General features: G+C 37.3%; 1 protein-coding gene and 1 pseudogene across 4 annotated transcripts in view; both read left to right on the top strand.

Moving 5' to 3' along the window:
- The first annotated feature begins 3,484 nt into the window (after positions 1 to 3,484).
- Positions 3,485 to 21,602, top strand: part of TAF15 (TATA-box binding protein associated factor 15) — a 28,585-nt gene continuing 10,467 nt past the window's right edge. The window contains exons 1-8 of one of the 4 annotated variants that reach the window (XM_042965937.1): positions 3,485 to 3,595; positions 9,769 to 9,808; positions 11,307 to 11,358; positions 11,445 to 11,529; positions 11,612 to 11,714; positions 13,864 to 14,057; positions 15,077 to 15,197; positions 16,440 to 16,484. In XM_042965937.1, coding sequence (XP_042821871.1) covers positions 3,589 to 3,595; positions 9,769 to 9,808; positions 11,307 to 11,358; positions 11,445 to 11,529; positions 11,612 to 11,714; positions 13,864 to 14,057; positions 15,077 to 15,197; positions 16,440 to 16,484 — 647 coding nt within the window. In that variant the 5' untranslated portion in view covers positions 3,485 to 3,588. The remainder of the gene's footprint in view (positions 3,596 to 9,768; positions 9,809 to 11,306; positions 11,359 to 11,444; positions 11,530 to 11,611; positions 11,715 to 13,863; positions 14,058 to 15,076; positions 15,198 to 16,439; positions 16,485 to 21,602) is intronic. The other 3 variants (XM_042965939.1, XM_042965938.1, XM_042965941.1) reach the window with 3 other exon arrangements.
- LOC122233906 lies at positions 13,396 to 13,559 on the top strand (annotated as a pseudogene).

The raw sequence follows: 21,602 nt of genomic DNA on the forward strand, positions 1-21,602 counted from the left end.
TCAGAACCTGGAGCCTGCTTCAGATTCTGTGTCTCCTTCTGTCTCTGCCCCTCCCCCACTCATGCTCATGAGCTCTTTTTCTCAAAAATAAATAAACATTAAAAAAAATTTTATTTTTTATTTTTTAAAATTGACATCCAAATTAGTTAGCATATAGTGCGACAATGATTTTAGGAGTAGATTCCTTAGTGCCCCTTACCCATTTAGCCCATCCTCCCTTTCACAATCCCTCCAGTAACCCTCAGTTTGTGCTCCATATTTATGAGTCTCTTCTGTTTTGTGAAGGACTCTATATTTTTAAGTAATCTCTCTGCCCAATGTGGGACTCGAACACCACCCCGGGGTCAAGAATTTCATGCTCTACCAACTGAGCCAGCCAGGCTCTCCTTCCCTATTTTTTTTTTTTTAAAGTTTATTTATTTAGTTGGAGAGAGAGGGAGAGAGAATCCCAAGCAGGCTCTGCATTGTCAGTGCAGAGCCCCACATGGGGCTTGAACTCATGAACCTTGAGATCATAACCTGAGCCTACACCAAGAGTCAGACGCTTACCTGACTGAGCCACCCAGGTGCCCCCCCCCATCATTGTTTTTAATTTAATATCCAAGTTCCTCTGCAAAGCACACAAGACTCTTCAAGATGTGGCTTCTGTCTACTTCTTTCACCCATTTATCATTTATCACCACTCTCTACCCGTGCAACTCCACAGACCAGACAGACAGAGCCATTTGCAATTCCCAGAATTTTGCTTTCTCATAGTCTTTGCAAATACAGTCCTTTCCGCCCACAGCATGCTATTCCTGATACACATCCCTTGTCTAATTCCTGTTCTTTCTTCAAGGCTCAGTTTAGGAGGCATCTCCTCCAGGAAGCCTTCCTTAATACCCCATCTGCCCTTCATGTGGGCTGGGCCATTACTCTCTTTTCAGAGGACACTCTGCATTGTCCAATTCTAGCACGTGCAGTAGTTATTGGAATCAAAGATTTGTACCGTTCCTCTTTATGAGACTGCAGTTCCTGGGGGGGCAGTGGCCATTGTGCTTCCTATTTCCCAACCTGCAGGGCTTGACATCTAGTAGACCTCAGGAGTGGCAGCTGAGTGAAGAAGAATGAATGCATGCATGAATGAATGGATGGAGATACAAACTTAAAGTGTCAGTGATGAGCAACACTTTTTGAATTTCCATCTTAAAAAAAAAGAACACCCAACTGCAAGTACAATTTTAAAAAGTGGAAGAACAATCTAGAAGTTTCCCCCATTTCTCACCCAATTCTCTCCTGCTATTGCACATGCCCATCATCTCCTCCTCTGGGTTGCCTTCCTCATCGTATATGCTGAATGACTGAATCATTTTTAGTCATGAAGGACTTTTTATTCCTTTAACCCTGCTTGTTTGGCGCAATCCAGAGAGCTCTGTGACCCTCTATATCAAAAGTGGAATGTACAATTACTGCTAGTATAATTAAGAGAGATGACCTCATGTCTTTTTCTTTTCTGGCCTGAGGTGTTATTCTGAACTTACCCCTCTATTTCCACCCCCAACTGGCTCCTCTTCCTGTTCCCTATCACAGTGAATGATACCACCATCTGACCACTTGTCCAAGTGGAAAACTCAGAATTCATGCCCAGATTTTTACTCTCCCTTAGCTGCTCCCTCCTAAGTTGGTCACTAGATCTTGTCCTGTCTATCATGTAAGTAAGTATCTTAACTTACCTTCATCTCCACAACTACAACCTAAGTCTAGGCCACTGTGATTTCTCACCAGAATTATTGCATTGGTCACCTAATTGGTCTCCCTGCTTTTAGGCACCTCTCACCTCCATACATTCTTTTTTTAAAATTAATTAATTTATTGTTTAATTTACATCCAGGTTAATTAGCATATAGTACAACTGATTTCAGGAGTGGATTCCCTAATGCCCCTTACCCATTTAGCACCCCCCCCCCCGCCCGCCACAACCCTCCAGCAACCCTCTGTTCTCTGTATTTAAGAGTCTCTTATGTTTTGTCCCCCTCCCTGTTTTTATATTATTTTTGCTTCCCTTCCCTTATGTTCATCTGTTTAGTATCTTAAATTCCTCATATAAGTGAGGTCATATGGTATTGTTCTTTCTCTGACTGGCTAATTTCACTTAGCCTAATACCTACCAGTTCTATCCACGTAGTTGCAAATGGCAAGATTTCATTCTTTTTGATTGCTGAGTAACATTCCATTGCCTGTGTGTGTGTGTGTGTGTGTGTGTACACACACACGACCCACATCTTCTTTATCCATTCATAGGTCAATGGACATTTGGGCTTTTTCCATACTTTGGCTATTGTCAATAGCGCTGCTGTAAACATTCACCTCTATACGTTCTTCATACTGCAGCCTGAAAATGCAACTGGGACCTTCCTTTAAAATCCTCTGGCTCCCCACTGCCTTCAAGATAAAGCACAAACCCTAACATACCATATTTTACAAGGTATCAGCTATTTAGCCCTCTACTTTTCTGGCCTCACCTATCATCCTCATTCATCCCTGGAAGGTAAACTCCAAACGTATGGAATTACTTGTTTTACAACTAGTGTAAGGCACTTTACTCCACTTCTCATCATCTATGGCTTGACTCAGATGTCGCGTAGCCCGCAGGGAAAATGTTCTTTCACCTCATTTAATACTCTAGAACTCAAATCCCTACTAGGCAGTACAGCGTAATGGTTAAACCCACAGGCATTGGTGTCTGGTTACTAGGATTCGAATTCCACGTTGGCCATTTACTAGTTGTGCGACCTAGGGCAAGTGAATAATCACGTCTGTAACGTCAGGATACTATTTCATCAGTGTGTTGTGAGAATTAAATGAGATGATGTAAGGTGCCTGATAGAGTTAGCCAATTATAACAGCCCCGAATAGTAAGGTTCTACCTCCCACCCCGCCACATTCTCAGGACCAGGTGTGTGTGTGCTTTCGTTTTAATGCACACGTTTGTTCCAGTATCAGCCTTGTAGTCCGTGTTTTACTTGACAAGGTAGTTAGACCTGGAGGCGCACACGACTTTCCGTCCCCGAGCTCGGCGACACAGAACGCCCCGAGGTGCCTCCAGCTGCCTGCAACCAAAGAGGAGCGAACTAGGGCATACCATTCGAAATCTTAGGGGAAGAAAGGCTTTCTCTGACCAAATAGTCTGTGTTTATAAAGTCTCCCCTCTTTCGCTTCCTAACCTCGAATTCTGTCGGGTGCAATCAAAGTGAGAAACGGCACTATAGGTGGGAGGGAGAGACCAGGTCCAACTTCCTCCCCCATGCTATTTGCGGCATTGGTACTTTCTCTTCTCAATTCCCTCTCAATAATGGTACCGTTCGCGGAGGGGAGGACGGAGAGGCATTGTGAAGTCCTCAGGGCTAGGAGGCTGGTACTCGTAGAGAACCACCCCTCGCGCCCTGGCGCTGTGGTACCGCCCACTGCCCTCTGATTGGCTGCCGAGGCCCCGCAGTCGGGCTCAGCCCGCCGCGCCGCCCTCAGTACAGCTCCGGCCGCCGCGCCGCCTGGCTCTCGTATTCCTTGTTCTCGGCGGGCTCTGGGGGCTCCGCGCTGCGGCCGTTAGTCATGTCGGGTAGGTGACTCCTTCAGCGAGCAGCGGCAGCGGCGAGAAGGGGCCTGGCGGGGTTGGGCCGTCTTCCCGCCCACCGGAGGGCCCCGAGGGAGAGCCTCCGGCCCTGAGGGAGGCTTGGGGTGGGGGGGCGGCCGCGGCCGCCGCCATGTTGGACTGAAGGGACGCACGCTCCCAACGCTCTCCGTCTGCAAATCACTGCGGGAGCGCTTCGGGCCCTTCTTTTTTGACCCTGTCCTTGGAAGCTGAGGAGACGTGCCCCTCCCGGGGAGGGTGTGTGAGTTGGGGGGGCGGAGGCCGTCTACGCCATCACAGGGGCGGGGGGAGCCCGTGATTAGAGCATCCGCCTGAGAGAATCGGTGCTTCTGGTTCTCCGCTCCGCCTCAGATCTTTCAGCGAGGCCTCGGGCCAGTCGTCTCGCCGCCTCGTACCTCAGTTTCCCCATCTGTGAAGTGGAGCTGGGCCTTCCTGACTCACCCATTCATCAGGTGGGGGTCTTGACGCTCTGGGAGCCCTTTCAAAGGACGTTGCCTTGCACGAAATCCTCCTTCTCGTCATTCCCTCTACCGTAACCACCCGGATTCGAACGGGGGTGTTTGCATATAATTCAGCTTCCTCCTCACCCTGCTGTCGTTCTTCTCCCTTCTCCAGTTGTTTATCTCCTGCAAGACCCTGAAAGTGAGCCTTTTCTATTCTGGATAGACTCCTATGGGTACATGTGGCGTTTACCTTAACACATGCAGACCAGAGGAAAGGCAGTCTTACACGAAGCATTTAAATTTATAGAGCACCCCGCCCCCCCCCCCCGCCCCCCCCCAATCGTTGTGTGGAAGAGAAAGAAAAAGGCACTGATCTCTTCGGGATAGTCCGTTGAGATCCTGCTATAAAGTCTGGAACACGAATGTTCTCTAGATGTAGCAGTCTTGGCTCACCACACAAGGTCCTCTGTTAGGGTACCTTACAGGCTGCAAAGACCCAGCCATCCACTTGCTAGAAACCATCAGGAGAGCTCACGTTTCACATGGAAAAGCAGAACATTTCTTTGAAGCCATCTGATTGGGATGAAAGTGACTGCTGGCGCAGTCTTTTACATTGTCTAAGGGAGAACCTTAAAACATAACACGAAATCCCCCAGTAACACAGTTTTGCAAAAGGATGGAAACGTGTGACAAAAAGCGAGTAGGTGGAGATGAGACCAAATTTGCAAGAATGGTTGGACAGGATAAGAAACATTCCTTAGATTGACATTGACATTAAGCCTGAATATTGAGCTTTTGTGGAAAGGGGCACCTACCTGATGGAAGAGGCTGTTAACTGCACAGGATTCTTGCCTCTTTGAATTTCTATTTAATCCTTGCTCAAACAAGAATTTCTTACTCCAAAGTAAGTACGTCTTTTACCAGGTGCAGAATTTGGGATGAAATCTGGTAAAGCTCCACAGAAGTATGTAGGAGTATACCCTTAGGAGATGTGTAACCCATGTATGATTAAAAAATAAAAGATTCTCCTACCCTCATGGGGAAATTTACCATTTCAGTGGACATTAAAAACTAATGGTGTGTCTTGATTTTTAACATTTTTATTGGTATAAAACAATGACATTTTTATAGGACTGGGTAGCTTTTGTGGAAAATTAAATTTTAGAGGTTACTTACCATCTGTAAAATCCAGGATTTAAGTGTGTCATATTAGCGTGTGAGCTAGTTTATCCATTAGTACTGATCTTCAAAGTACCAAGACACTAGACATTTGTCACTGTGTAATTTAAGTTTTTTTAAATACAAGATTGGCTTTCACATGTGAAAACTTTATAATAGTTGTTTTTAAGTTAAGTCCATTAAAGCTAGAATCTTTAAGTTCTACTTAGTGTTCTATGCTGTTTATACATTTTGTAAAACATGTACAAAAATACTTTTGACTTTGTATAAAAATGAGAATAATGCTTTTGACTTGTTTTTTGGTGAATGTTTCAGTTAATAAATTTAACAGTAAATTCCCCCTAACCAGCTAATTGTTTTAAGTTTAGTTAAATCCTTTAAACATTTCAAACTCAACCACTCCAGATGCCTGACAGGACAGACCTATAAATTAAATAAAAGTGCTTACATAGTTAATAAATAAGTCAAAATTGTAAATACTGTAAGTCTGACTCTCAGACATTCGGATATTGTTTACAAGTGTGAATTATCTGATATCTTGAAGTTAGAATCGAATCTAATATCACTTATACAAAAATTACAAAGTTAGTGTACTTATTTTGGTATACGGCAGACCAAAATAAATTGAAAATCCTCTATCTACAAACACTTAAAGATGCAAGAGTTTACAAAAAAAGAAAGGGCAAGACCTAGCTGCCAGAAATGAAGTAGCAGCCAGATATGGCTAACTTGATGGTTGCCCTGAAGAGAAGGAGGGTGTAGGTCTCATAATTTAGAGACTTGGGTTTTATTACCCAACTGATTAAGGGTAGGAGATGGAGCCTTGAGACTATTAGAGCCAAGTAATGGGAACTGAGACCTTACATATAATGTATATGTTTGAAAGACTTCAGTGAAAGGATTAACTAGAAAACTTTTTATCAGCATAACGGATAACAAAGTTTGGGCCCTGAATGAAAAAAAGTCTGTCCTGATAGTTTGTAACCTGGGAACTGCTTCATACAATTTGGGTGTACATTTAAGCTAGGTATGGGACTCCAGGAAAACTTAAGCCAAGAAATTAACAAAAATTGGTTCTGGGCTGGTAATAACTTTGGGGGTCCTCGTAGAAACAAATGAAAAGCTTTTTTTGGTGGAAACTTCACAGCATAGGTCACAGGAATCTTCTATAAAAAATAAGCCTTGCAAAAGATGAATTCACAGTAAAAAATTGTAGAACTTGAAACAGTTCACCAAAGTGATGGTTTGTGACAAATGGAATTAGAACCCCTACTAGGTAATCTGAAAGCAAATATGCTTAAAATTATTAAAAACCTACAGGAGTCAACTTTAAGACCAAGACGTTCTGAAGAAAGGCCATGCTGATATGAAAAGAACCAAGTATATCTTCTAGAAATAGAAATAATGCATAAGTTGAATTGCAGATCTAGCAGAAGAAATAACTAGTGAAGTGGAAGACCTCTAATTACCCACAATTCAGTTCAGAAGGAAGAGATGAAAAACAATATTAAGAAACAGATTGAGAAGTCCTGTCATTTAATATGCGCATAATGTGTCTGCTAAGAACATGGCAAGGAATCACTATTATAGTTGGGAATTTTCCAAGATTGGTGAATATTTGGGGTCAAAAAGCAGTAGTCCCAAGCATGGAACATAAAACCAATTAATAACGATATATGTTGATGTGAAATTGCAGATTATGAAATATCAATAAATAGGAAAATGGTAGTAAACTTAAAAGTTTTAAGAAGCCAGGAAATGAACTGATCCAAGGACTAGTGAATCCAGAAAAGGGAAACAGGATGCAAAAAACAGTATACAAGAAGCAAACACAGTAAATAAAAAGCAAATATTGATGGTATGGAACATCAAAGATTAAAATGATTACATTTGGACATTAAAAAATGGAAGCAAAAGTGAAGTCTGATTGCCATTATAGTGTTAAGATTCTAGTAGAGGTTGGAGATTGTGAATTTTGTCCAGAATGCATGTTAAAAATTGAACATTAAATTATGAACGGTAACTTATTGAGAACAAATTGAATGTTTAACTTTTAAAGCAGTAGGGGAAAAAGGAGTAAAGAAAATCCAGTAGGAGGCAGGAAAAGAGTTAAAGGAGAAAGAAAACCCTAGTAGGTAGAAAAATCCAATATAGGTGTGTAGGAATAAATAGTAAAAGTATGAAAACACCAGTCGAAAGAAAGATTTCACATTGGGGGAAAAAAAGACCTGTTATGTTCAGAAATGATACACCTAAAACACGAATGTTGGAGGTATAGAAACAGAAAAAGATTAACCAGGCAAACACCCACCAAAAGCAAGATGCTGTTTAGGTATGTTACCAGTCAAAGTTTGGACATTTTTAATTACGCTCTTCATGCAGTGTTAAAATGGAATTTATCAGGAATATATAAATCTGTACTTTTATGTGGCTAACAATATAACCTCAAAATATAGAAAGCAAAAAAACCCCTAACAAATCTATGGTCAGATGGAAGTTTTCTAGCATACCTTTCTGTGTAATAGATTAGGCAGACCAAATGTTAAGAAGGGTATGAATGATACAATCAACAAATATCTAGACTTAGAGAATTTATTCAACATTTAGCTAATACACAGTTCTTTTCAAGCACATGAGGGCCATTTATGCAAGTAAAGTATTTACCAAGGGGAAAAACAAACAGCAAATCCTAATGAGTACCAAGAATAATACAGAAAATACTTTTTTAGCCGCAATGGAATATATTAGACAAAAACAGAATCAAAACCCTATACATTTGGAAATGAAAGCATTTCTAAATAATTCATGGCTTTAGACACAGGGCTCAAGTGTCAAGTACTCAGTGAGTAGTGGTTTGAAATGCTATAAAGAAACTCATTTTCTCTGATGAGTGTAAAACATCTGTACTTTCTCACTCAAGTATTTATACTAAAGGCTGTGTTTATTGGTCAATATGTTGTATCTTTCAGAGTTTTAAAGTCAGCCAGCTAAAGAAGTCAGATTTGTAGTTTCAGAGGAATGAAATGATTGGGTTAAAATTATAGACTCATTAGATTTGAACCAGGGTCACATGACCTATATGCTGTGTACTTCTATAATTTTGCTTGAGCCAAAGGCTAATAAACAGGTCTGTCATTGAGAGAACCCACATCCATGCCTTAGGATATAATTGAAGCTAAAGCTTCATTTATGCCTGGAGTAACTTCAGTTTTACTCATATATTCCACCACCTTCATAATCCTTTACAGTTTCTGACTTGGTTGAAGCTAATTTCTCATTTGGTAGATGCATCTAATCTCTTTATGGTCAATTTAGATTCTGTGTCCTTTTCGCATTTTATTTGGTCATTAGCTAGAAGTCTGATAATTTTATTATGGGTGTGGTAGTGATGCAGTTTTTTTCTTTTTCATCTCAGCCTTCTGTCTTTTACATTCATAGAAATAGTTAAGATTTCATTCAATATTCTTGAAATGAAAATATTAACTATTAATATTTAAAAGCAATAAATATTTTAAAAGTAATTTGTTCAGCCTGATTGCAGATCTCTACTACAGAAAAGTGGCAGATCTGATGTCACCTTAAACTGCCATTGGCAATATTTTCATATTGTAGCTTAATGTGAATTGAATGAAAAAGTCACTGATTTGATTTCTGGTGGTTTTCAGAACTGTTTGACAGCAAATGATTTTGTTTCATATCAGATGAGGTTGTGCCTAATGGTCAGCAGTTTCAGACAGTCATTTTTTGCAGCTGAAAGAGTATTTCATATAATATTACTCTTATTCATCGCTAATAAACTTAGGTCATTAATTTGACACTGAGTAGAAACCTAAAGGAGAGAGCCTCTTCAAAAGTTTATGATATAATTGACATTTTGAAGTATGAAGAAAAAGCTCATAGTTCAAAAAAATTTTTTTTGCCGTACTTAATTCATGCCTTCCTTGGTATCTTTTGTTGCCAAAAAGGAAGCTGGAAGTAGGTATTGCTGAGTTGGTATACTGATTGGCCAAGTCCCTGAAAGCTTGGTAAAGTTGAGGATAAACAACTAACTTAGCTGCTTTTGTCGGAGATCTGTTTGTTGCTGCTGACAGCCAGAGCGGTCTAATACAGGGGAAAGGTATATATGTTGGGCTGGTGAGGATATGCAAGTCAGTGTAATCCTGGGGATTTATCTCGTCAGAGTGTATGTCTTTCCCTGCCCCCATTTGGTCTTGGTTAGTTTCAGTAGATGTCTTTTTGTACACAAAGATAGCTTGAGCTTTGAGTTTTTGTTAAAAGGATGGATTTTTCACTGATTTACATTTGTTTGCTTGGTTCTTGTGACCGTCAGGACACATTTGTAGAGTAGTTGTTTTCAAAGATGTAAACAAATCTTTCCACAGTATTTTTAACTAGTTTTCCTTCTGTAGTTAATATTTATGACATTTTCTTATCACATTTCATCTATAAGAGCTAAACTCAGCCTTTGAGGGAAGAATAATTTTAAATAAGATTTAAAATTCTTTTTATGTGTTTTAGATTCTGGAAGTTACGGGCAGTCTGGGGGTGAGCAGCAAAGGTAAAGTATACGTATATTTTAATAATACCATGTAAGAGTAGAACTGAGGAAAAAAAGATAAATTTAGTTAGGGTTTCCTTTTGAGATTTGGTGTCTGGATTTCTAAAAGAGTTAAATATTAGCTTGTCAAGGAAAAGAGTCGGACTGTGTACATACCTACTAAAACAATTTTTCCTTTTTTTTAAAAAAAAGCCTGTTTGAATCAGTAAATTCAGATACCCCCTAGAAATTAAGAGAAATCTCATAAGTATTTTAAAGATTGTTTTCTTTAGGAAATTTTTAAAAAGTAGTTTCTTAAGTCCTTAAAAGGATTTAAACAATTCAACCAATATTACAAGTTTTTAGAGAAAGCATTTCAGTTTTTGGTTGTATAAAATGCTAATATTTTTTTCAGAGCAGATTTTCTTGAAGCACTATAATAGAAACGCTTAGCATTTTAAAAAGACTTCTTACCATGCTCACAGTAAAAAGAAAAGTCTGTTTTTATGTGACCATATACATGCAGTAGGGTTCTTTTACTTGCCAGGAACACAGTCTTCATCTTGCACTATAAATGTTTTGCAGCTCAATGTGAGATACTCAGAATAGCATCTCAGGTATCTTCTGTCATCAGGTTTTAAGCTCCATGAAAACAAAACTAGTTTGACTTTTTTATTTTCCTAAGATAGTGCTAACCTTATAATAGGCAACTAGCAAATGTTTATTCACTGAAATGTATTTTATAAAGTAAAATTGTGTTAGTACTTGATAGTTCTAGAATAATAAGGTGGTTTTTTTTTGTTTTTTTTTTGTTTTTTTTTTTGCAGATATTTTATCTTATTTTGGCAGGCATATATTCAGAAAGTTTGTTTCTGACTTGTTAGGGTTTACATGCTATAAAATTGAAGAAAATTCAGTTCTGAGGAAGGTACATTTATTCAGTCAACGAACTATATGCTAGGCTGTGCAATGACACAATATAATTTCATTCAGTGATAAGACTCAGAAGATACACATGTCTCTACCGAGGCACAAAAATTGGACTTTTAGTGCCTATGGTGCCTTTTCTAGGAAGATAAAGGCAGATTTAAGGTAGATGGTAGGAAGAAATTAACCTGTAAAAACAGCTAATTTGATGAAAGCACTAACTTAAAAAGTCCTCATTTTTCTGCTTCAGATATTATGGGTTTTGCTTCCATGTAGTCACTCCCACACGCAGGTATAATTCTCTTGAGATTTTCTAGCTCTAGTGAAGTTTTATTTGTGGGATATTGTTAGAGTGAAACTTTTGGTGCTTGTTTGGCATTCAGGAGGTCTGGGAGTGACTTCATTTATGTCTTTACACTCTTTGGTCACCACCTTTAAATTTAGACTCTAGGAGGCAGATTGACAATTTCTCAGAAGAAAAGCTTGTATGGAGTTGAAAGTTGAAAATGAAGATAGGGCTTTTTTTGGTTTTGTTTTTAAGCTTTTAAAATTCTAGCACATCTCTTTCAAATAGTACATTTTTCTTTTACAGTTATTCTTCCTATGGAAATCAAGGCAACCAAGGTTATGGACAAGCACCACAAGTAGGTTAAAATATAAATTATGTGTTTCATAAATAATTATTCTTATCTTAAGTAGGTGATGAAACTTGTATTTACCTAAATTTCAGAGCTATTCTGGCTATGGACAAACTACTGATACCTCATATGGACAGAACTATGGCGGCTACTCTAGCTATGGACAAAGCCAATCAGGTTAGACTTGTTTGTTAAATTTGCTGTTTTAGAAATTTAAAAATCAGATCATTTACTAAATGGTATATCCATCCAACCTTAGGTTATTCACAGTCCTACAGTGGTTATGAGAATCAAAAGCAGAGCTCATATGGCCAGCAGTCTTATAATAACCAGGGACAGCAAAACACGGAATCATCAGGAGGGTAAGGAAACAGTAAAGGCACTGAGATTATGTCGGGCAGTGGAAATAACACTTCGGGTATTAAATAGACTTCGCCATCAAATTCCTAGCTTTAAACATTTTTTCAGAAAAGTTTTGATGAAGTATGAATTTCATAGTTTTGTGTTATAAATGTGGAAATTGTCACCAATGTCATTTGATTCTTATGATGTGGTTATTTGTAAAATTACTGTTGAGGTATATGTAAATGCACATGATTTAAATGTTAAAAAGGAAAATTTTGACCTCTGCTTTATACCTGAGATTAAATAAAAACCTAGCTATAAAAGGACACTTCTCAGTGCTTACTTTTATTTCCATTTTATTTTTTAGCAATTTTAATGTATTACCTTTATTACCTTTTTAGGGACAAAAATATTTAAAAAGTGCCAAAACCTATCCACATATTTCAGATACTCTAAATATATTTTATTAATATAGGTAGGTAAATACATACCAGCAAGTTTACAGGTTTAAGTATTTTTTTGGGGGGGGGGGTTGGTTTTATAGTTTTTAAGTTTCAGATGAGAGGAGGCTGTTCTTATTACTAATTTTAGTGATAGCAACTTAATTTTTTTTATTGTGCTTTACATTTTCTAAAATGCTTTTGCATTCCTTAATTTATCCTTAACCACTATGACATAGTGTCAGTAATTATCCCCATTTTGCAGAGGTAAAGAGAAGTTATTAAGATTATGTAACCTGTTAAGTTACATAGCTGAAAAATGAGGCAAAAACTGAGCTTACTAGTATTCTCTCTGCAGTGAAAAAAATTATTCTAAGTGAAATTCAGTTAAATAAAAACATTGGGGAAAGATTTATGAGGTTGCATTGTCAGTGTTATAGATATGAAAGTGTTTTGAAAAGTAGAAAAATAGAGTAGAAGGAAGATGTCTTCAACCCTTGTTGGTTAGTTTTAAATTTAGAAGAATCCTTTTATAAGGATGCATTTTTGGAAGCATAACATGTAAATGTAAACCAAAGAAACGTGTTAGATTTGGTCTGACCACCATTTTAATGGGAAGTGCTAGGTGCACCGGGGTGGCTCAGTAAGATAAGTATCTTGAATTTGGCTCAGTTCATGATCTCACGGTTTGGGGGGTCAAGCGCCACGTCGGGTGCTTTGCTGACAGCATGGAGGCTGCTTGGGATTCTCTCTCTCCTCTCTGCCTTTCCCGTTCACTCTCTCTCTCAAAATCAATAAATTAAAAAAAAAAAGATGAAGCACTAGGGTTCTGACTGTTGATGTGATGTGCTTTGGGTACAGAGTTGGGGGAACATACTGATCTTTATTAGATTCTTCTCATCTGATGCAGAATAAGATGTGACTATTAAGTTATGAGATTTTTTGTTCCCTTTTTGTAAAAGTAAACATTAGAACTCAAATCCAATTTAAACGTTCTTTTTAACATCCCCATCCTGAGAACAGGTAATTATTGGTACTGTTGCTCAGAACATACCTAGAAATTTCTTTTTGAATTGCCAGAGATAATAAGAAAGTAGTCTCATTATTTGGTAGACTATTTTCAGGTGTAAAAAAAAAAAAAAATGGCATCACAAAGCAAGTTCCTTCCTCTAAAAATCTGAAAGCTATCATTGAAGATATTTAGGAGAATGTAATATAGGTTGTAAAGATAATTATAAGAGAATAGTACCCCCCCCCCATCGCTTCTCAGCCTTTTGGCTAAGATCAAGTGAAGAGAATAGTCCCCCAAATATTATGAGATAACGTTGTTAAATGACAGAGCTTTTTAGTGTAACTGTTAAAAGGACTCAACACTTGTGATATATTTGTTAGAGACATATTACTGTACTTTGTGGCACCTTTAATTTTTTTAAATTCAAGGAGATGGTAAGAGGAATAGTGATTTTTTGCTTTACCAGTGTTTTCAGAGGTGCATGTGGTTTTCCTCATAATGTGGGATTTCTTCAGTGATAGTGCAATTGGTTTGCAGGCCATTCCACTGGTGATAAGGAGATTTTGTAGATAAAAGAACTAAATCCTTTGCATCAGAAAGTAGTATTAAATATGGTTGAGGTCTAGCTGGTCAGGCCCCTTCTGTCAGTCTCAGTCAACTTGCTACAGTGAACATAATCCTTCTATAAATTTCCAATTCTTGATTTCTGTTTAGCCAAGGTGGAAGAGCACCTCCGTATGACCAGTCAGACTATGGTCAACAAGATTCGTATGACCAGCAGTCAGGCTATGATCAACATCAAGGTTCATATGATGAGCAGTCAAATTATGGTCAGCAGCATGATTCCTATAATCAAAACCAGCAGTCCTATCATTCACAAAGAGAGAATTACAGCCACCACACACAAGGTATGATATATTATTTTTCTTTTTTCCTCTCAGAATTACATTGAGTTCTGGATTAAAAGACCTACAGGATTTTAGTTGTTTGTATAAATTCAGAGTGACCTTGAATATATGTTCTTCTTTCTTATGGCCATTAAAACTAGTTTATTTGATTTCCATTTCTGAATTTCTCAGAAACTCCCAAATGGTCATATGACTTTTTGATGATTGATTACCTGAATTTCCTTTGTTGTGTCAGTTAACTTTGATCATTTGACAATGTTGCTGCTACCATTGTTTTGGTAGTGGTGGTATACCTGATATAGAGAAACTAATCACCAGTAATTAACCTTCTCTCACCTCATCTAAGAAGGACCAGCCCTTCTTTCACTTGTTTTCCTGTAGCACTTAGACTGTACCACTGATATTTAGGAATTTGTCCATGTTTCAAGGGCACAAGTCCTGTCTTACTCATTTGTACCTTCATTACCTACTATAGAGCCTGGTTCATAGTAAGTGCTTAATAAATATTTGTTGAATAATTGAATAAATAAGCGAATGAGTAAAAGTGGAAGCTTATTCACTGAATATCTTCAGTGAACATATTCACTGAATATGTCTCAGTTTTAAAATTGTTATTTCTTGTCCCTGCTTGATTTACATTTAAGTATTTTTGAGGTGAAGAAATAACTTTTTAAGATTAGGGTTATGCTTTTCATCTAATTTATTAAGATTCTGTACCTAATGTTGCACTTTAGCTATTCCTCATCACCATCACATCAAAATGGTGATATCCATGTCACCATTTTGTTATCTGACTACGTAGCAGGACGGAATTTGACACAGATACAATTCCCAGACACATTTAATTCCAGATGTTTTTTTGATGGCTTGCATTTGAATTCTGTATATATGTGCCATATTCCAAAGAATATAATGTATAACCTAAAGAGCCATTCAAGATTATGTTATGGGAAGCCTTTGTCAGAAATGACCCATGGTTATTTATTCATGTGTATATTATTATTATTATTTTTTTGTAGATGACCGTCGTGATGTGAGTAGGTATGGAGAAGATAATAGAGGATATGGCGGGTCACAGGGAGGAGGTAGAGGGCGTGGGGGATATGACAAGGATGGAAGAGGTCCTATGACAGGATCAAGGTAAGTATTTAGGTATAGGTGCCTACATTTCTTCTCTCTTTAATTTTTTAAAATTTTTGTGGCTTTACTTAGCTGGTTTGATTCCAGCATCTGATTTAAGAGGCTTAAGTAGATTATGTTTTAGAGAAGAAGGCAGAAATTCAAAATTGATTTTCAGTCTTCAGATGTCACATAAATTACCTGAGGATAGGCTGTGTTAGTAGTTCGTTTATGTGGTGTATATTAAACACCAGTGGAGAACATTCCCATTTTGGTTGTGATTAAACCACTTAATATGTTTTTCCTGCCAGAGCTATAGAGTCTAAACTCCTTTAAATGATGACTCTGGGAAATCCAAGTATAATATATGTAAAAAATAAAAGGTAAGTTAATTTTAGATTGGAGTGCAGAGAAGCTATTCCTTAATCTTGAATCCCCTTGTGAAGAGAAAATATTAGGTGATAGAATATAAATGTGGGGTTGGCAAATGAGAAGGATTTTTGTAATTAAACTATTTGGTCTCCCTTCTTTAGCAAATAATTATTGGAATAATTAGTGCAGCATTCCCTGTCACTATGTATTTTGTTCAGACTAAGCTGTGGAAAAGAAGACTTTTAAATTCAGCTTTTCTTTTCCAGCTTCCCTTTTCCCTATTGCTAGTATTATCACGTTTTGGTATTTAATTTTGGTATATGTTATGAAGTTGGTTTTAAAATTACTTTTAAATATATCTGTAAATTTGGCACTTTGGCCCTAAAAACAAGAATGAAAAAATAACTGACATCTGTTGAGGACACTCAGGTGAGGTTTTCAGGTTGCAAATTCACGTGTAAAGTACACAGGCCTTAAAAGATAACTGTGTTCCTTGGGAATTGAAACTGTTAGTAGCCTGTTAACTGACACTTAATAATATATCAGTACCAGTTCACTCTTTTGCATCTTAGGGACTGTCTGTCCCCTCAGCTGACCTGAGAGACATACAGCACTGTTATTTCTTCAAGTGAGCCAGGAGTTTGGTCACTGACTTGTATTTCTCTGTGTTTAGTATTCAGTATATTGATATTATGGAAAAACTAAAGCCTAAACTTACTTGGTAAATGTTTATAAGACTGAACATTAAGTCTTTTGATTGATAACCAAAGTCAGTTTACAATATACAAATATGTTATTGTGTGCTCTTCATTATCAAAGTGAGCAGCCTGCCATCATGTGGATGTAAGTGAACAGTGTTAAGTGACATGGTGCTTACTTTCTACCTAATAGCCTCCCTTTCACCTCAAACAGAATCCCAAACAAGATAACCAACAGGTATATTTAATTTTCCAGCTAATATGTTTTAGATAATTGGCTTCTTTGGAATGCTACATGTTTTGCAGGATATCATAGGTTTAATTTTCTTCATAAGGAAGCTGTATGCTATAAATTATTAAACTATGACAGTGTCTGAAAATGGTAGAATCCCACTTTTCAGGAGGAGGCAGGTAGGGAAATCTTTAAAAATACATTTTCATCTTTGAGAGATGACTCATCTTAGAATCAGAGATTTGAAAGGGCCTTGAATGAACCTCTTAATAGAAGAGGGAAGCTCCATACCATAACCAACTTGAGAGTCCTATTTTTAATCACTTTTATAATTTCCTTGGCAACATATTTCAGTATAATTTTTGGTCCAGACTTGATCATGAACTAAGTTTTTGATTTTCAAATTGTATTTAGGCTTAGAATCTCTTCACACAGTATCTTATGTAGAAGCCCACTATATCTTAAGTAAAATGATACTGATCTAGTTCATGGTAGGATTGGGGGAGGGGGTCTTGTCCAGTTGTTACCTATACCCTTCCCCCCCCCCCCCCCCCCCCCAAGCCAGTAGATGGCATGTTCATGAAGGGCCTTTTTTAGAAATCCACGTGGATGATGATTATTCTTTGTATTGGGTTGGTAAATTTTTTATATGAAAGGCCACGTAGTAAATATTTTAGGCTTTTTGGGCCATATGGTTTCTGTTGTAACTGCTTACCTCTGCCCTTGTAGCACCAAAGCTGCCATAGACAATATATAAATAAACATGGTTGTGTTCCAGTAAAACTTCATGTACGGATATGGAAATTTGAAGTTCATGTGATTTTCGTGTGTTACAATATCTTGCTCAAGATGTGCTTTTTAGCTTATTTATAGGGATAAAGTATTTTGAATTAGAGTAAAAATGCCCAGTTTCAGGATTTTTTTTTCACACTTGGTTTTACATTTAAGTACCAAAAATATCCAAACATTTTTTGTTAGTCGTCATCAACACTCCCATTTGTGTTTCTAATCATCTTACTTAAAAAATTACATCAAGGTTGAAAATACAATCCTTTCAGGGCTGTTTAAAGAATATCTGGCATTAGTTAGGTTTATATTTAAAGAAGAAGGAGCATGGTTTGTGGGTGAGGGTGGGATATGTTGTAAAGGATGGGGTATTCTTAGACTCAGGTTGTATGATTGCTTGGCTAGAGGAAGAATACAAACCAAAAAAGCTGTCAGCTTTCCAAATATGAAAGAAAATGTGTGAAAATTATAGGGACTATAGGAAACAGTGTTTTTCTTGAAAAAGCAGTTGCAGCAAAAAAGAATGAATATCTAATTGTCATTTAAAATTGATCACTTAGTGGACTAGAAGCTTAAGGCTGTAAGATCTCTATGTGTTTTTAACTTCAGCATTGTGATGAATGCATTGCAAAATTGCCAGAACTTTATAGATTGCCATTTTTCATGATTAAGTCATCAAATTAAGTAACTCTTTTCAGGCTTTAATATCTTTTTTTTTTTAATTTTTTTTTTTTAACGTTTATTTATTTTTGAGACAGAGAGAGACAGAGCATGAACGGGGGAGGGGCAGAGAGAGAGGGAGACACAGAATCTGAAACAGGCTCCAGGCTCTGAGCAGTCAGCACAGAGCCCGACGCGGGGCTTGAACTCACATACCGCGAGATCGTGACCTGAGCCGAAGTCGGACGCTTAACTGACTGAGCCACCCAGGTGCCCCCAGGCTTTAATATCTTAAGCTTAAAAAAAAGTCATCTTGAATTTTGAGTGTCTTACAGGAATTTTTGATTAGTTCCCTTTAAAATGTTCAGGTGATAGTCTAGAATAGCACTGCCCAATAGAAATGTAATATGGGTCACAAATGTGAGCCACATATGTAATTTTTTTAACTTTATTTATTTTGAGAGAGAGAGAATCTCAAGCCAGCTCTGCACTATCAGCGCAGAGCCTGGCATGGGGCTTGATCTCACGGATCATGATATCATGACCTGACCTGAAATCAGGAGTTGGACGCTTAACTGACTGAGCCATCCAGGTGCCCTGTGTAATTTAAAATTTTTTAGTAGGCATGTTAAAAGAATGTAAGCAGGTGTAATTAATTTTAATAATATATTTTACTTAATCTAATATACCCAAAATATTTTATCATGTAATCAGTACAAAAATTTTGGAGGTTATACATTGCTTTTTTCATACTAAGACTTTGAAATCCATTTTGTATTTTTGTATTTAGAGTGCATCTAAATGTATATTTTTTTTATATTTACATTTCAGTTTAGACTGTCCACATTTCAAATGATTATTAGCCACAGGTGGCTATTGAATACTGTATTGGACAGTGTAGCTCTAGAATGATAGATATATTGGCTTTCTGAAATGTGGGTAAATGTTGAATCCAGAGAGCCTTTTTACCACATAATACAAGATATGGGAGGAAATAAAACATAAATATATCTAGTGTTGAGAATGGTATTTAAATCCATCCAATCATTTACATTTGGAATTAGTGTTAGTCTTCTTCACACCTAAAAAATTGTATTTTGGATTTACTACTATGAAAGTATAAGCACAGTGGTTGTTTTTTTTGTTTGTTTGTTTTTAACTGGTCTTTTAAAAATTTTAGCTAAGTTCCTTTTTCTCTCTAGATAATGGATTTTCTGGGAACAGAATTTTCTGTATTGTCCTTTTACTTTTTGGCTGTTTAAGTCTTTGAATAGACCTATTTAGATTTTTTTTTTAATGTTTATTTTTGAGAGAGAGACACACACAGAGTGTGAGTGGGGGAGGGGCAGACAGAAAGGGAAACACAGAATCTGAAGTAGGCTTCAGGCTCTGAGCTGTCAGCACAGAGCCTGAGGTGGGGCTTGAACTCATGGACTGCGAGATCATGATCTGAGTCAAAGTCGGACGTTTAACTGACTGAGCCACCCGGGCGCCCCTAGATTTTTTTTAAATTAAAGATTTGTAGTAGAGATTCTGTTAAAGAACTTTTTCTCTACTAATATCTGAAATTGAATGACCATTTTCTCTAAATATGTAATACCGTAACAGTGGAAGAACCCTCAGAGTCTACCTTAGGGTAGGCTGCTCATTGTGGTTTTGAACTTGGGGGACAATTTCTGTAGTTGAGTCAAGAATATACAGTTGGGGTTCTTATGCAGGGGGCTCAGCCATAAATCTGAGTGTCTAAACTCTACATTAAATACCTCTACTACTTCACCTTAATATATATTTACTTTAGGAATTCTTTATGTGTACAAGTTTGCTGCTTTTTCTGGGAAGAAAAATTGTTGTGGTAACATCTTGGCTTAGATTTTCACATAACTTCATTGGCCTAATTGGTTAGTGAAGCTTTAACTTAGTATATGGAAAAGGGACTTGAAACTTGACTACAGGTTTGAAAGATTCTTAACCACAGGCCCATCTTCTAGTGCTATTTGAGGTTTATTTAGTATATTTAATATAATTAATTTCTTTATAAGGGATTGTAATAGAATATGTTAATATGGAATTTCTTAATAAGTGAAGAGAAAAATGATTGAAACATTTGAACTTGAAAGAAAGCTTCACCTAGAGTTCTACATCATCTAGACTGGTGCTTCTCAAACTTTACATGTGGGGATTCCTTGGAGATCTTATTAAAATGCAGATTATAATTCAGTAGGTATGAGGTGAGGCCTGAGATGCTGCTCTTCTAAGATGTTCCCAGGCTCTGCCTATACTGTTCTTCCCTGGAACACCCTTTGAGTAGCAGCAAGGATGTAAAAACTCTTATTTTGTGAAGGAGGATACTGAAGCCTAGGAGAATTACGGATTTGTCTAATTTTTCAAGATTGATCAGTGATAGTAAAGACTATATCCTGAGTCTCTTAGTTTGAAGACTAGTACTTTCTCAAACAGACTATGGTGTTTTCATATTTATGGCCATTGTGTTGAAATCTTAAGCAGCTGCTGTATTTTCAAAGGAAATGCTCAGTATATGTGACTTAAGTTAAAATGTCATTCTCTGGAGAAACAGGAAATAATAAACCTATTCAAATATCACTTTTTTAATGTTTTTATTTAGTTTTGAGAGAGAGGAGGTCAGAGGATCTGAAGCAGGCTCTGTTGACAGCAGAGAGCCTGATGCGGGGCTCAAACTCACAAACCATGAGATCATGACCTGAGTTGAAGTCAGTTGCTTGACTGACCGGGCCACCCAGGTGCCCAAATGTCATTTGTTTTATAGCACTTCTATTTTGCAGTGATATTGCTTTTTTTATTGTTCAAAGTTATGTTGCTGGCCAGAATAGAAATGACAGGAATTAGCTGATGTATACAGTTTCAAAATTTCTTTCCACTGTGGCCAGATGAACAGTTTGGTATTTGGTTAACATGACCGCAAAATAATTAAAAGGGGTCTCTTCTAGCACTTACTTGAAAATTTCCTATTTAAAGAATCTACTTTATCTTGGGGACTTTAACCTCCTGACAGGAATATGGGCTTGATATTTTCACTAGTTCATTCCTCACTTTAAAAAATTTTTTTTGAGTTCTCATGATCATCTTTGAAGAAACCAGAGATATTTTGGTTTCTAATAATAAGATTTTTGGCAGTTTATTCTCTGTTGGCTCTCCTTTCTTAAAAGAGTTAAGTGGTGATACACAGGTCATTTGGAAGTGTAGGGAGAGCTTGGGTACTGTTCTGAAAGACGGGTCTTTAGAGACTCAATGGGAAACTATATGTATATAAAAGACTTGAGCTTTATATTGTCTCTATAGCCTTGAAATAGCCTTATTTTTTTTTATAGTTTTCCTGGAAAACAAGTAAAATTAATAGCAGATCAAGATGCATGTGTCTATACTAAGCTGGTTGCAAGGGGATATTTTTTACATCAAGGTAGCAGAAGAGATTTATAAAAGAAGAATGCTTTCTCATTTAGTTGAGGTGATTTTTTCAGGATGGCTCAGAAAAGCCATCTATCTAGAGACTAGAAGGGGCTGTGTTGGTATTATAGGAGAGGCTTTAAGCAGTGAAGAGACGTTAGTGTATTGGGTTAATTTTTTGGATTATAGTAGAAGATTAATGGTAGTAGAATATTAGATATCACCATCTGAAAACTGGGTGTTTTTATTTCCATG

Source organism: Panthera tigris, chromosome E1 (assembly GCF_018350195.1).
Source record: "Panthera tigris isolate Pti1 chromosome E1, P.tigris_Pti1_mat1.1, whole genome shotgun sequence".
In the NCBI taxonomy this organism is placed as follows: Eukaryota; Metazoa; Chordata; class Mammalia; order Carnivora; family Felidae; genus Panthera; species Panthera tigris.